Genomic DNA, 16284 nt, shown 5'->3' with positions numbered 1-16284 from the left:
CTCTGTCTCAAAGACAGATTCCCACCATGGATCTACACCCAGGAGAGCTGACAGTGTGCATTCTTTACCCCCCAATTGCAAGACACGGAGGACAAAAATCTCAGAAAAAAATTACATCCCTGCCCCCACTTGCTTGCACAAAGACAAACAAGTTCCCCTTTTATGAAAGATTAACAAATGAAAACCACCTGGAGCTGGGACGACTAAATCCACAGCTCACACTAGCCTGGGGGGTGGGGGGTGGGGCAGTGGCGCAGGTGCTGCATTGGAGCCACAGCTCTAGACATAGCAGGACTAGGAAACTCACCTCAAGCTCTTCACTATCTTTGGGCTTCTCCTCAGAGGTCTGTTTGACAAAGTCAGGGATAAGGATCTCCAGCGTAGCCCGGGCTATGAAAAGAAAAACCCCAAGGGTTAGGGTTTAGGCCCAGCTTCCGGACTCCAGAGCAAGCTACACACCAGCTCCCGTGCACGGCCAAGGTTCCCAGGGCTCAGAGGGAAGCGAGGGCCCTGGGCAACAGCAGCGTTTCAGAGGCAGGCAGGAGAGGCTGGAGGAGCACATCCTGAGCAAAGGACGCAGTGGGGCAAGTGTGAGGCTGTGGGCAGCCTCAGAAGCCACAAAAGCTGTATGTTCTCTTGCCCTGAGGCGCTTGTAGCAGGCAACGCAGGAGAGATGTTTCAGAGAAATCACAGTGGTGGTGTGCAGGCAAATGGCTCAGTAGGACCCAGGCCAAGTAGTGAGGCCAGAGGACTGAGCAGACTGCTGTGAGTGTGGGAGGGAAAAGCAGTGAGACCGGACAGATGCTCTTGAGAAAGCGTCTGCAGGACAGAGCAGAGGGATGGCTCAGTGCTGAGCAAAGATTTCTAAATGAGCAGGCTGCCACTCACCACTGGGGTGGGGAAGTGGGGGTGCTGGGGAATGGGGAGGGGTAACAACCTGACCCTATAGAGTCGAAGGTGCTGGCAAGACATCCGAGTGAGTTATCTAGAGAGCAGCTGAGGTCTGAGCAGAGGAAGTGGATCCTCACACATGGGGAGAGCACAGCCCTGCTGCCAGGACGCTTCCACTCCTACCGTGCACCCTACTCTGTGAGCCCTCTGCCCCATGACCTTGGCAGCACTAGTTTGTTGAGCTGAAAAACCCTTTTGGCACAATCTCTCTAAAATGGACAGGAGGCCTTCCCAGAGAAGGAGTGTAGTGTGTGAGCCCAGTACAGCCTCAGAGAAGGAAGGACAAAAAGTGACATATTCTCCCAACCATCCTCAGCACACACCACAAAAGAAAGCAACTCAAAGGTAAATTCTGAGTCCCACAAACAAAAGCACTTTCGCCACCCAAGATCTGGTAAGAACGTGATGAAGCTGACATACTTCACATGGGTACAGGGCAGAGCTGCTTTGGAAGACACTACAGCAGAGGCAGAAACCTTAAGAACTGTGGGCACCAGGTCTGGTGCACACCCCCAACACCCACCCTAAAATGTGCTCCACGTCCAAGAAGAGGCCACGTAACCCTGACGGTGAAGGAGAATGGCTTCCCTTAACTGGAAAAGGAAAACATAGGCCTTCCCAGGGATCTGACCAGTTACTTTCAGTCCCAAATCTAGAGATTGGAGGACTCAGAAAATCATGCTCACATGTGTCAAAACCACTCAGGAAAATCCCTCTTTGTCATCTAGCATGCCCACGTTTTGCTCGGTTTACATACAAACCCATAGAATGTGTGCTGACCATGACCCAGTCGGCTCTGTGAACAGTGGGGACAAGGGTAGGAAATTCTAGCCCAGCTGCCACAGAACAGAAAAGGTTTGAGTTCTCTAGTTTTATTTCTCACATTTTACTTCCTATTTGAGTCTTTGAGCACATACTTTTTAAAAAACCAAGTTAAAAGATTACATAAATCAACTGGCTTTGTCCCACCCCCAGCCCTCCCTAGCCAAGGAGAGGGGCAGATACTGTGGGCAGCATGGGTCTCTGACATCTAAGTAGTCACATTACCAGCTTTGTTCTTCGCAAGTTTTTTGCTGCTTGCAGTTCCAGATCCATAGGTCACACCATCAATGGTCACCGAGGCACCAAAAGGTTCACTTGGGTTCTCTTAAAATTAAAATTATGGTTTTAAAAATGCTTGCTGAGACATTAAAAGCTTGCATACGTGCACACATACAATCTGCTAGCACCAAAAGATAAGGCAGGGTTGGGGCTACTGCTGAAGGGAGACACGGGCGCTCCCTGAGGCATGGAGACAGGGCTAAGGGCTGGGCAGCAGGCAGACAACATGCCAGGAAAACTGGGAAACGGGGGGACCAATAAGCTGGAGGGGAAACAGGAGGCCAGAGGCCAAGCCAACAGGCACAAGGAACAATGTCTGTGAAAGATGGACAGACGACTGTGAAGAACAGAGATGTACAGACGCAGGAAGCCAAGTAACAACATGAAAACGATGAGTGACGCCTGGGTTCAGGGTTCCACGGGGAAGATAAACTGGTTTTCACAAAGGGGTGATGCAGATGACAACAGGAGACAGCTGGTGGGAAGTGCAGGCCTGAGGCCCCTTCACCCACCTGGGGGCAAGTGGAGACACAGTGAGAGGGCTTTCCTCAGAGCAAGGGATGAGAGGAAGGTGGGAGTGGGGGTAGTGGGAATGAAGAAAGGGGGAGGCGGGGGCATCTGCCCACAGAAGGGATACATGGCTGGGAAACCAACCCGCCCCTCTGCAGCACCCTTCTCCCTGCCATGCGCTTTCACTTCTCTCCCAGCAGAGTGGGGTTAACGGTCATTTCCCACCTCCCCAGCCATGGCCCCAGTGAGGTGTAGGATTCTTCAAGGCTGAGGTGAGGGAGGTCAAACTTACCACATTCAAAGAAATTATAAACGGGACGGACCTTGAGGACACGCTGCATGTACTCGTGCAGGATGCAGACCTCCGACTTCCCGTTGGGGTTAATGACAAACTCTGTGACAAGAAGGCCTATCTCAGCAACAGCGTGAGGACGGACCTGTGGCAAGCTAGCTCTCAGGGCCAGGCACCATCCACGTTAACGCCTCACTGAATTAGGGGCTCACCAATGTGAACGCAGTGCACCTCTGCATTCGTAGGATCGACATAGGCTTAGAAGTAAATGCAACTCACACACACAGCATACGGTCTAAGACCATCAAGTGAAAAACAGGATCACCCATCTGCCGAAGAGAAAATTTACACACCCAACTCACCTTTCTTTGTAGGTGCATCCTGCACAGACAGGGTGATGAGCTTCTGATTGGCTGGCAGGATGGGCCTCTCAGACTCGGCCTGTTTCCGTTTCATTTCTCGGTTAAACTGCCGCCGCTCGGCCCAAGTCCTGAATTTCTTCACAGTGACTTGCTCAAAGTCAAAACGCTTTTCCAGGTAGTTCCGAAATTCCTCAAGATCTGTGTGGATTTACCACAGAACAAAACTGCTAACTTCCAACCTAAGAGTCATGTTTGCTCCGTCCAGTGAGTAGGATAGTACTGGGTTGCCCATCAAACAGGTCCTGCCATGCCATTCCCCATTCCCCTTTCCCTTTTCCTTCTTAAGGGCAAGGAAAGCAAAGACTCGGGTCCTTTTACGTTTTCTTTCTTTTAAGATTTTAGTTATCTATTTGAGAGAGAGTATGCACAAGTGAGAAGAGCACAAGTGCAGGAGAGGGGCAGGAGAGGGAGAAACATGGGGCTCCATCCCAGCACCCTGCGATCATGACCTGAGCCTCAGGCAGACTCACAACCAACTGCGCTACCCAGGCACCCCTGAATCAGGTCCTGTCACTCAAATTACTCAGGAAGGTCCCATATGGGCAAAGTTCTGAGATGCTCTTTTAGTCTATTTGGAACAAGAACAGAAGAAAAAGAAAAAGCTTTAACAACAACAACAAACCAGCTGGCCTTCAAGACTTTTCTTCCCATATCAAAACAAGTACCTCAGTGGCTGAAGCACTGTGCACCTTGCGCTCTCCCCTCCAGCCACCCTGGCTGCTCGCACACTCAGCAACACACCCAGGCAGCTGCGGCCAGAGCACCTGCAGCCCTGGCACGTGCCATGCCTCTCCCCACAGACACTGGGCCGGTCCTACTGCTCACCACCCACCCCACTCAGTGACGTTCCCAGGGGCCTCCTGCTTTTACTGTTGCATCCACTACCCCTCTCTCTCTCCCAAGATATCCTAGAGGCTCAAATCACCCTCACTGGTTTCTTACTCAAGTGTAAGCCCTGAGGCATGGACTCTTGGGCCTCACACTCAGCCCTAAGAACAATACGTGCAGAAGCAGAGGGAGGAGTTCCACATGCAAGACCGAGAAATACATGGTTAAAACACTGGGCTGTGAAACAATATACCTGCACCCACTTGATTACACCCCTAAACCACGTATTTCTTTACATGCGAATGCAAGGAAGGAAGTCTGGAAACAAGTCCAAGTGGTCACCTCTCCCACGTGACTAAAATTAGAAGCGAAACGCAGGTATTTTCCGAAAAGCAAGAACACATTCAGGTGTCATGTGCATGTAAAAGATGGATCTGAAGAAAGAAACCATTATGTTGAGGTCTTAAAGCAAAAGCTCCTGTCCAGTTGGGTCCTGAGAAAAGCCCCAATACAGACAGAAGACAGGGGAAGCTGACGTGGATGGGGAGGGAGGCAAAAGGCAGGCAGGTCAGGGGGAGAAGGCAGTCAGTGCACCGGAGAAGCTGGGGGCAAGTGACATACCCTGCCTTTCCCCAGATGCCTAAGGCTCCAACTGGCCCTCTCCACCAAGGCCACCCCTCCCTCACAGTGGTGCCTCCCCCCAGCCCCCACTCTGCCCTAGCTTTTCTAGGCTCCTCATACCTAAGAGTTACAAGAAAGGCTGGGCAGCAATATTCAGACAATATCTAAATAGCAATAACCTCTTTGAAAGAGATTCAGCAGGTGAGCTGCCACCACTGTAGAGACAGTTAAGACTTGCAAAGACACAGAAGAGAGAAGAGAAACACCGACACAGAGCCAAAAGCAATCATGGGGTTGAAGAGGGGGAACATCCACAGAATAGTGGCTGTCTCTCAGTACTGAATCTGTGGATTAAAGGAGTTCATTGTGAGTGTATCAGGATAGATCAAAATGACACCATGTGAGCACGTCCTACTGAAAAACCAGATTTCAGAAAAGGTCACAAAAGTGACCAGAGAAAAAGGCCAGTCCGCACTGATAGCAGCCATGTCCATGGCAGCACCAGCCATGTGGGGCCCGCAGACCGAGGCAGGTCCTAAGATCAGGGAGACAGGCATTTCCGAAGTCCCTTCCTCACAGAATAAAACAGGAACAGGTGGCCTTCAGCAAGAGGAATGTGACCCTAAGGAAGGCGTGGAGTGCAGCCATATCCCTGCAGATGGACCCCAACCAGCAAGGAGAAAAGAAAGTTCACCCCAGAAACTTACCAACTGATTCGTCTTTGCACACCTCAACCTTGGCCTTCACCTGCCCCAGGGCCCCAGGAGCAGCCTCAGCCCCCAGTGGGTCCTTCTCATCTAGGGCCCCCGAGTCAGCTCCTATGGAGTCAGGCTCTTCCAGGGGGAACTCCAACTCCGCAGGTCGGCTCAGGGGCTTGACAGGGGACACTTCCCCACTGGGGGCGAGCTCACTGTTTTGCTCTCTTTCCTCATTGTCCTTCATTTTCTTGTAATGCAGACATGGAATGCTGCTCAGAGGAGGATCATGTTTCTGTGGACAGTGAAATTGCAACACAGATTACAAGGATGACACCGGAGTTCTGAACATCTGAAGCCTTCCACTTGCCTCTTCCTGGCTACCATGCAAACACAGCATGTGCATGTTCAGTCTGCAAACTTACAAGACTAAATTCATGACTGATGCATCCCCTACCCGTATGCTTCCCGTTCCCAGGAAGTACGGCCTGGACCAGGTGACCACCCGAGACTCTCTGTGTAGGTACACTGGGATTCCAGAGTTATGGAATGTCATGATCCACCCATCGGGCAATGGTTCTGTCGGAGGACGGCCACGACCTGCACGGAAGACAAGAGCATCCCACAATCACTTCAAAAACACTTGGGAGTTGTAAAGATGGCTTCAAAATTATGACACATGGCAGATAAAAATAGCAGAGTCAACTGAGGATTGAAAAGAATGTCTGAAGAACTAGGGGAGTACCCCACCCCCCACCAGACAGAGCCTACCCCAGCCCTGCCTGCCACTCAGCACCACCCATGCATGAACTCTGTTCTCAATGCTGTGCTTGTTTATATGGCTCCAATCCAGAGAATCTAAGTCCCTCCTCAACCAGGAAACTGCCTGCCTTGTTCACTGCTGTCCTCTTGGGCCCAGAAGAGCACGTGGTCCATGAAGGAGCCTGGGAACGAGGTTCTGCAAGACATGAGTCCTGGCCTCAGCTGCTGTCTGCAAGCTGTGGAAACCACGGCCCTCAATCCCTCACTGCCTACCTTGGCTGTGGCCAGAAGCGCCCCAGGGCCTGAGTAAGCTTTGCTAATCAATTGCATGTCTGCTGACCACTGCTCCCATGACTCGACAGCAAGTGTTCCTTGTACTTGAGCTGTACACTCTCACTGGCACATGAAACACGACTTCCAATTCATTCATTTCTTTTTTTTTTAATTTAATTTTTTAAAAATATTTTATTTATTTTACAGAGAAAGAAATCACAAGCAGGCAGAGAGGCACGCAGGGTGGGGGTGGGAGTGGGAAAGCAGGCACCCCGCTGAGCAGAGCCTGATGCAGGGCTCGATTTCAGGACCCTGGGATCATGACCTGAGCCGAAGGCAGAGGCTGAACCCACTGAGCCAACCAGGTGCCCTCAATTCATATGTTTCTAAATCAGTTTTAAAACACTACTCCCGGGGCGCCTGGGTGGCTCAGTGGGTTAAGCTTCTGCCTTCGGCTCAGGTCAAGATCTCAGGGTCCTGGGATCGAGCCCCACATCAGGCTCTCTGCTCAGCGGGAAGCCTGCTTTCCCCCCTCTCTGTCTGCCCCTCTGCCTACTTGTGATCCCTCTCTGTCAAATAAAAAAAAAAAATAAAACACTACTCCCAATCCCTTCTTTGCTTTACAGGCAGTCACAGAAAAAAACTCAAGACATATTGCACACTTGATACCTGCCACTGACAGGCCCAGTGACTAGGAAAAGTACAAAGATTTAACTGAAACTTAATTCTCTTATAGGAATTGGGAGCAAGTAATTTAGAACAAAAGAAAAAAAGCTAATGAAAATTTAAAAACACAGACATAATGAAATGGCATGAAGGTCTCTCACGGACAAGGGAGTAGCCATCCCCGTGCCAGGTCCCAGCCAGCAATGTTAAGCCCTGGCCTGACATCAAAACGTAGCAATACTGGCTTGACAGCTGATGCCAGGATGGCCCCCAGGGGGAGCACTACAGGTCAGAGGTGCAGAGACACTGTGAGGCACTCTCCTCTACCCAGGCTAGCGCCAAGAAGCTGCATTACACCAGCTTTGGGCTGAGTCAGGACAAAGAGAGGCAAACAAAATTCCAGCAAAGTACAAAAAGGGACACAGATCCTACTCATTTGTGATAAGTAGCAGTCATAAAATTGGCCCAGCCACCCGAAGAGTTCACGTGCAGCTTACACACAGCCTGTGAGGGTGAGGCCTGTGCTGCAGCTCCTGGAAGCGAGCACTGTGGGGCAGGCTGCCAGGCAAGTGAAGCAGGAGCAGAAGGTTGCAGAGGGAAAGGCACAGCAGTGCCCCATGCAGGCAGGTCCAGTGGCAAGCCTGCAGTCATGGCCAGGCACTGTGAACCTTAACCAGGCCGCTCATAACGGAGAGGGCTTTGTGGCGCCCGGCACACCCAACCCATCCACTCTGCTATGGGAGACTGCACCCCACCTACACCTCGATTCCCTCCCATCACGCCCGGCCACCTTCTGCACCCCAGCCCTCAGCCTAAGGTCTCAACTGTGCTCCCGAGTCCCCATGCATCTGTTCAGTCTCGTTGCACTGCCCAATGCCCAGCCTCACAGGCAACTCCAGGCCGACTGCTCCTCCCTAACCCCAAATCCAAGTGCACCTTTGGAACACCTTTACCCCTACCACAGGAGCTCCACCCTGGCCACCTAAAGCACACACACCAGGCTGCAGCCATACGAGCTATGCTTTTAGACAAAAACTGTGTAACACCACCAGCCTGCTTCTAGAGGCTTCTCCTGACACTTGGCAGAGAATCCAGAACCCAGACTGCAACCATCACCTGCCACAGTGCTGCACCCACCTCTGGCCTTGGCCTCAAGTCTCCAGTTGTCCATCTTCTCATCTCCCAGCAACACCACCATCCCCCACTGCTCACCCCATCAGAAGTGCCCCCCCATTTCCCTGCACAACACCAGTTACTCCGGTGTGCAACCACAGCGGACACCACAATCTGCACCCAGGTCATGGTGCATCCGGTGCACCCTTGTGTCTTATCTGTTTCCCCTCATCACACGTGACTGTCCTCCCTCAAACATGTGCCCGCTGCTCAGACCACTGCCTGGCACCCAAGGGCTCTCTAACCAGCACTTCTGCCGCCCCATGAACACACGACTTCCTACCTGGCTGACTTACTTTTTAGCACAGTTTTAATCTTGGTCATCATTGGCTGCACGCTTGTCTCTCCGTCAGATGGATGGTCACTGTCTCCTCCGTACTTCTCCTCCATTCTTCTCTTTTTGGGAGCACAAAGGCCCTCTTCCAGCAGAGCATCAACATCGTTGTCAAAATCATCCTGCAAAACATGCTGTTCAGACACCAGGGCCCCCAGAGCCTGTGTTCCTGTACCGTAGGCAAGCTCAACAGCATTAGTGAGAACAGACACAGAAATGAGGCACTCTCAAGTGGGGGCCTAGGTATGCCTTTATGTTGCGTGATTATCTGAAAAACAAACAGGAAGAAACTGACAACTGCAACCAACACACTTGACACTTGGCACAGGTGCACACGCCACCAGGAAGTGCTTCTCAGCAGCACCTTCCAACTCAGGCTGCATAAAGGGTACAAGGTCGACTGCTCAGCCAACCCTTTCTTTAGGAAAATTTTAAAAACTTGGATTTCTTACAGTTTTTTCTTTTCCACATTAACATTATTCCACCTCATATGGGTTTTTTTTTTTTCTTCTGCAACATCAGCTTTCAAAAGATGCTGCAGTTCCCAACACCTCTTTGGGTTTTGCTAAGAGTGCTCCAAAGGAGGGGTCGCCAACATACCTCATAGGAGAAGTTCAAGGCCTCTTCATCCACTCTGTCTCTTTGCACGATTGCTTTAGCCGTGAACCCGCCTGCTCCTTCTTCATCTAGCTCCAAATTGTCAGTAAAATCTTCTAACTCATCGAGCACTGCGTACTCCACTCTCTTTTCCTGATCCAGCTCATTCTCCTCATCCTTCTTATCAGCACTCTCACCCCCTATACCTACCCCATTCCCAACACTCCCGCCAAAGGGACAAGCATGCACGTCTCCACTGACAGGACTAAGGGCCAGACCACACTCTGTGCGAGTGTCGCGCTCCACTCCTGTGTACAGCACCTTCCTGTCCTTACTCCTGCAGCTCTCGGTAAAGCTCACGCTAATCTTTACATCCTTAAGCAACTTAAGGTCAGGGGAGAACTTCCGGACCGCAGGTGCGTGCCGGGCGGTGCGCGGGCTGTGGCCACTACAGTTCGGGTCTATGAGGAGGCGGGCCTTAGAGAAGGATCCTTTGGAGAGAAGAGAAGCTCCGTAGAAGTTGAGCGGGTCCTCAGCAGGGGGTTCGGCCTGTCCATCACCACCAGAGCCAACGTCCATTACCTCTGCATCACTGGACGTTTGCAGGGGAGGTGGTGGAGACTGTTCACGGGGCAGCGCTTGGAGGGGGCAAGCTCGGTTCTCCATCACCGCTTCTCCTGCGGGCTCACGCGGGAGAGGAGAGGGACTCTCATATGTCTCCATAGTAAAAGTGGTTAAGACTATTTTAAAAGACCAGAGTTTTAAAAAACCTTACATAAATCTATACAGCTAACATGCACAAGTCCGTTGAGACCCGGGTGCCGTCCTGCCCGCGCTGCACACACTGGCGGCTTAGTCAAGCTGGCCACATTGCTCTTTTCATTAATGTAGACAGCTTTTAGAACCACTGCCTCAATTATTGGAAATCACAATGCACTCAGCTTAAATGACTGACGACTAAGCGAGTCTGTCTTCATGCCAAAGTGGCACCTTTCTTCTTCCACCTGCAAAGAGATTTAAAAACATCGTCACAAAATGACAGAAACCTTCTGCTTCCCTGGTACTGAGAGTCAAGTGCTATTAACAGTGTAGTAAAGAATGTGAAATACTATTGCCTTAGAGAACCTTCTAGGCTTTAAAACAACTGCTCTACATTCTTCCTTCACAACCTAAATTATAATTTAAGTGCAAAATTAAATAATTGTCCACTGTAATTCCTACTTCAGAAGCAAAAAAACAGTATTAATGTTAAGGCTCAAAAAAAATTTTTTTTTAAACTAGGCTAAGCTTCACCGCAGCATTCCCTTAACTCAGTTTATTAGGTAAGCAAGCTCGCGGTGCAAGGCTGCCCTTTCCAGAACACACATAAGGTGTGTGGCCTCCCTCTGGTCATCAGAGCGATATGGATCCACTCACCTGCTAGGGCTGGGTCAGTCAGAGGGCGAGGGCGAGTGCGAGACCCTCAGCTCAACTCTGCGGCACTAGGGCCTCAGAGGTACGGCCAGGCGCTCTGCTACCCAGGGACCCCAGGGCTCTCCTGGGCCCACAAGGTGGCACGTGGACCGAGACAGTGATGCAGCGTGCTGAGGTCGCCAGAGGTGGCATGGTTCTGTTCCCAGTAGAGGAGGGGGTGGTGGCTGTGGGGAAGGGAACCTGGCCAGGCTTGGTGGGGGGAGCCTCAGGAGACAGCTGGAGCCAAGGCATAGGAAGCCCTGGGTGCCATCCGGAACCTGGCTCCCTCCTGGGGGACAATAAGGAGCCACCAAGAGTGAAGTGATTCCCATGCCACAATTCAGCCCCTATTTGAAAAGGGAGACTGACAGCTGTGCCAGGCCCAATGCCTATGCCCAAGGCATAGAGGGCAGTCAGTCCTCCAGGCCAGAGCACAAAGGTATGAAAGAGGCTCTGTTAACAGGGCTGAAGCCCTCAAGAACAGTGAAGACACAGAACTGACCACACTGCTGACCGGGTAGAGGTGGAGAGCAGAGACAAGAGGGAACTGAAGGCGAATGAGACTTCTTCTTTAGAGGGACACACGTGTTCCAGCATTCAGGCAGGAGCCTGCAGAGGAGAATGGATGGAGCCTCCAAGCAGACCTGTCCATTAGGTGCTGAGGCCACAGCTCTGGAGCTGTGACTGGCCCCGAAACAGAAGCCCAGAACGTATCAGCAAGCTGACAGTCACCAAAACCACAGGAGAGAGGCTGCCCAGAGAGGCAACACAGACCAAGAAGAGGGTTGAGGATGCAACTCTGGGAAGCTTCCCTTCAGAGAAATAACTACAAAAGGGATGACGTGAAAAGGCAGGTCAGAGGAACAATCCAAAAACCCAGAGGTCTGCAGGGGGGCCAGGCATCAAAGCAGGAGAAGCACGTGCAGATGCAAATGTGTATGCGCACACACTCCCACACCATGCAGACACACACACGCATGAACATGCCATGCACACGGATGCAGATATGCACATGCATGCCCATGCCCACATAGGGCAGGCCTGACTGGCTGCATGGACAGAACAGAAGACAGCAGATACCACACATTTAAGAAGTTTACAGTGAAGGAGTAGTGCGTGGTGGTTGTACTTTCAAGGAGACACAACATAAACACCAGAGTCTTATTCAGATTTAATTAATTCATTCTACCAATATTCATTCACTGGCTTTCTACATGTACCACCATGAGCAAGAGACAAGATCCCCACCACCTGGACACAGTTGGAAGGGCAATGACCACTAAGCTGTCACTCTATTTCCGAGATTCTAAAATGTCCTTACATTTCTGAATTCAGTGGGAATTTTGCCATAATACTTCCCCCAAAGGTATATCTGTCAAAGGTGCTAAAGATCAAGGGAATACAGCATACAGATAACAAGACTCAGAATTGAGGTAAACGCTAAGGAGGCTGCAGCTGAACAGGCATGAGGAGAACTGAGCAAAATAAGGCCAGTTTCCTGACAAACAACAAATATTTCAGAGAAGGACAGACAGGTCAGCATGTCCGGTGCTACAGAACACAGATAAATATCAGGCCCAAACCTCTCGGCTTCTGGTAGGTCTGTGGAGACACTACCAAGAGCCAATCTGTGATTCTGGGAGTTGAAAAGGAGGGGAGAACTGAAAACAAGCGGTGGTACAGGAAGGGGACACCTGCTACCATGTTAAAAGACCAAGCAGCTGCCATCACCAAAGCACAAAGCAAAGATGATAATGACAACAATGCAGGGAGGCCTAGAAGAGGTACAGGGGGTGGGGTCAGGGAGCTGTAGAGAAGAAGAGTGTTCCTTCTCCCTGGGAGATCAGGAAAGGCTGACCAGCCCCAGGGGGCAGCAACTCAAGGTTCAGAACTCCACAGTAGGGCAGTCCTGGACAAGTTCCTTACTTTCCCCGGTAAGCTTGCTCTCCTCATTCAACAAGTTTGCTGAACGCTTTCTATATGGCCCATGTGCCATTCTAGATGCTAAGGACACAAAACAGACAAAATCCCTACCTCACAGAGCTCACTTTTCAGGAGAAGAGATGAAGAAACAACTAAGAAAAGCTGAGAAGTACCAAGAAAAAACAAAGCAAGGAGTTAGGGGCAGGGGCACAGCTTCAGAAAGGGCAGACAGCAAAGACTACACAGTCAGAGACCACCTAAAAGCAGAAGAGAGTGAGCTAGGTGGGTAGAGAGGATATCTTCCAGGTGACAGAAGAGGAAAGGCCCTGGGGTAGAAGTGCAGTGCAGCAGGTGAAAGCAGCACGCTAAGGGCGACTGAGACCAGGACTGTGGCTCTTATCTTAAGAGATGGGCCACTGGACAGGAGGGTCTAAGCACTGAGGTTGCATGATCCAAGGACGCAGAGGCAACCAACCCTCAGGCAGACCCTGCTCTAAGAGATGCGTTTTCACTCACCAGTTCTCAGGCACTAAGAGAAAGGTTAAGGACAGAAAAGTTAAGCAACTTGCTCAAAGTCACACTGCTAGAAAGCAGTGACACTGCTTCACCACCAGGCAAACTAGCTCCCCTCCTCACTTCCTTGGTTTTACACTATCTTACAGTTCAAAAGAATCCTTCTGTGTCCAGAAAAACTATTATGGGTGAGTGGGGGGGGGGGGGGGCAAGGGTGAGAGCAAAGAGAAGAATTAAAAGGCTCACCAGGCAGTTCAGATTAGCACGTTAAGTTGGAGGTGGTAAGAAATGGTCCTGAGTGTTGTATGGAGGCCTAAGAGAGTAATCCATGTGACTCTACGGTCATGAATGGATCTGTCACGCACTGATGTGGTGAAGGCAGCATGGGAAGTGTTGTGGAGCGGGTGAAAATAAGGATTTAGGTTTGGCCATGGCTACTTGGCATCAAAGTAACATATGGAGATCAGGAAAGGACAGCAGCTCAGAAGGGAGGTCAGGGCTGGAGAAGGCGATGTGAGATGTCAAACAGAGATGGCATTAAAGCCGGGAAGCTAGCTAAGACCACCAAAGGGGGGAAGGGCAGCTACTAAGAGGGACCAAGACCAGGCAATCCAGTGAGATTCATGTTTTCTACTACCAAGGTCATGGGCAGATTATAAAACAATCCCCAGGAAGTGCCCTACAGAGTGCCTGGCCATAAAGGGCTCAAAGAGTGACTCTTCTATCATCAGCCTCACTGCTGCTGCAGCTGATTGAACACATGGATGCAAACCTTGCTTGCCAAGTGAACCATAAGCCAGCAGCAGACTCGAAGCAGGCTCCCCTGGATCCCTGGCACATGGAGTAAAACCAATAAGCTTGGACAGCGCCCTTCACAGAAGTCCACTTGCTGAGCTGGCATTGAGGCGCTGGCTGTCATGTCCCGTGCTGGGGCTGGTGCCTTTCGGTCAAGCCTCTCACACTGCAGCCTCCCGCCCAACCAGCAGCAGTATGACCTCATCCGTTCCTTTTGTCATCCTCTAACAGGCCTCACATCCTGTACTCACAGGCGCACTCCAGACTAGCCATTCACTCCTTTGGTGAGTGATAGCCTACCGCAGAATTTGAGCCACTGTGTGTGAGGCCTCTGACTGGGAGTCCAGGCTTCAAGCAGGAAACAAGGGTCTCCGCCTGCTGGTTGGCCTCACAGTCACCAGCCCTAGCCTGGACTGCCGTGCATCAGGTATCAAGGTACATGCAAGCATGCACAATAGCAAATCAAATTCCTACCATGAGCAACCCAAGTCCATCGAATGATACTTGAAAGGTATCACTATCAACAGGTTGCCACCTTCCATTTATTTCTACCACGACCATTGTTACAACAAAACCACATTCCGCTTATCTAAGTGACACTCAGTTCACGAGCATTTGGCGAAGAAAAAGACTTAGGCGACTTCTCAGATTTCCCAAACTGTTACACCCGGCAGGATCCTGGGCGAGCACTAACCGGGTTCCTACCTTTCCCGCCTGAAAGCGACGCTACGACTTCGGGCCCCCAGGGCGAGGGGCCTCTTTACATTCGGGCTTTGCCCGGGCAGAAAGCGACCCACGTCGGCGCCACCTGGGCCTGGGGCCCGCCCCCGCCCCACCCCCACCCCGCCACGGCGGGACCCCCGCCCCCGCGTCCTCCGAGGCCCGCGGCCATGATGCTTCACAAAGGCCGGGACTCCCGCGTGGCTGCCCCGCCTCGCGCCCTCCCGCTCCGCCCCACCCCGCCGTTCTGGCCCTCAGCCCTCCGCCCGGGAAGGAGGGAGGGGAAGGGCGCGCCCTCGCGCAGGCCGCAGCGCCCACCCGCCCGCCCCGCCCGCGGGGCGCCCCTCGCGCCCCGCACCTACCTCCGGCGCCCGCGGCCTGCCCGAGCTGCCCGCAGCTCGACCAAGGGAGGGAGACCCTCACGGCCTGACCGCCACGGCCGCCGCTGCCGCCATCTAGAAAGGCCTCCCAAGCTCTCTCCGGTCCGCGGACCAGCCTGCCGCGCGGGGCGAGCGGAGGGCGGGCCTTGGAGACTCGTGGCCAATCCCAGCACGCGGGCGCCCCGCATTGGGGGAATCGCGGAGCGGGCTGCGGAGGCCGCCAATTGGCAGCGCGTGGGCCACGGCACGCCGCCCAATAGCGCGGCCGCATGGGCGGGACCAGGCGCTCGGGCCGCGGCCGCACTAACGGTCGCCCCCGGGGCGGGGCCCGCCGCGCGGAGGGCGGCGGCCGCGCGGAGCGCCGGGAACGGGGCGCGCAGGGGATGCCGGGAACAGGAGAGCGCGGGAAGCGCAGGGAATGCCGGGGAACGGGGAGCGCAAGGGATGCCGGGAACGGGAAAACGCGGGGAGCGCGGGGAAGCCGGCGGCGCGGGGAACGCCGGGAGCAGAGGGCCCCTCCGTGGTCTACGTAGTGCGGGCGGGACCATAGGCACACAGTCATTACGTTTCCAATTAAAAGCATTAGCATAATCAAAGGGAAAAAGGGACAAATACGCTAAACTGTCCGGCATTTTTCCACTTGCTACTGCCATTTCAGTAACCTCAGAAAGCGAGGGTATGGGTAAACGGAGAAGAGAGAGCTCTTCCTTAGCCAGAATTCCAGTGAATAAATGTGGAAGGAATAATGGAAGTAGGAAATCTCCGTTTTGGCAGCCAGCACAAACCTACTGCAGACAAAAATCACGGATGCTAAAAAAAATAGCGGGCAGAAGTATAAGAACTGGTAGCGGGTTTTTTTATTGCTTTACAGAGTTGCAAAGTTTCTCCCCAAGCCACTAATGTCAAACCTAAAGTAGTAACTGCAGTGGAGAAAAACCTGAGACAACCAGGTAGCCAAGTGATCGAGGTCACCAACAAATGTACACACATCCAAACATCAAATTTATACCTTGAAGATGTTCGTTGTTTAGTAAACTGATACCTCAATAAAAATGAAGACAAAAGTCAACACCAATAAAGGGACATATTGTGGCCCTCCTAAGAGGGACATGCATCACTTGTTGGTATTTCTAACCAAAAGGCAAAACCTGAAAGAAGATTAGACGAACCCAAATGAGGGGCATTCTAACAAAAAAAAAACTGGCAGGTGCTTTTCAAGTGTCAAGATCATTCAAGTCAAGGGCGCCTGGGTGGCTCAGTGGGTTAAATCTCTGCC

At 52.1% G+C, this 16284-nt stretch overlaps 1 protein-coding gene across 1 annotated transcript in view; it reads right to left on the bottom strand.

Moving 5' to 3' along the window:
* DGCR8 (DGCR8 microprocessor complex subunit) overlaps nucleotides 1–15249 on the bottom strand; it is a 36384-nt gene extending 21135 nt beyond the window's left edge. Inside the window, exons 1-9 of the mRNA XM_046025165.1 lie at nucleotides 14991–15249; nucleotides 9229–10229; nucleotides 8591–8750; nucleotides 5878–6020; nucleotides 5433–5715; nucleotides 3217–3414; nucleotides 2855–2956; nucleotides 1999–2097; nucleotides 308–390 (exon numbers count right to left, since the gene is read on the bottom strand). Of these exons, the coding sequence (XP_045881121.1) occupies nucleotides 308–390; nucleotides 1999–2097; nucleotides 2855–2956; nucleotides 3217–3414; nucleotides 5433–5715; nucleotides 5878–6020; nucleotides 8591–8750; nucleotides 9229–9948 (1788 nt within the window). The 5' untranslated portion in view covers nucleotides 9949–10229; nucleotides 14991–15249. The remainder of the gene's footprint in view (nucleotides 1–307; nucleotides 391–1998; nucleotides 2098–2854; nucleotides 2957–3216; nucleotides 3415–5432; nucleotides 5716–5877; nucleotides 6021–8590; nucleotides 8751–9228; nucleotides 10230–14990) is intronic.
* Between the last annotated feature and the right edge of the window lie 1035 nt (nucleotides 15250–16284).

This window comes from Meles meles, chromosome 12 (genome assembly GCF_922984935.1).
Source record: "Meles meles chromosome 12, mMelMel3.1 paternal haplotype, whole genome shotgun sequence".
In the NCBI taxonomy this organism is placed as follows: Eukaryota; Metazoa; Chordata; class Mammalia; order Carnivora; family Mustelidae; genus Meles; species Meles meles.
This window is presented reverse-complemented; position numbering and strand designations above follow the sequence as displayed.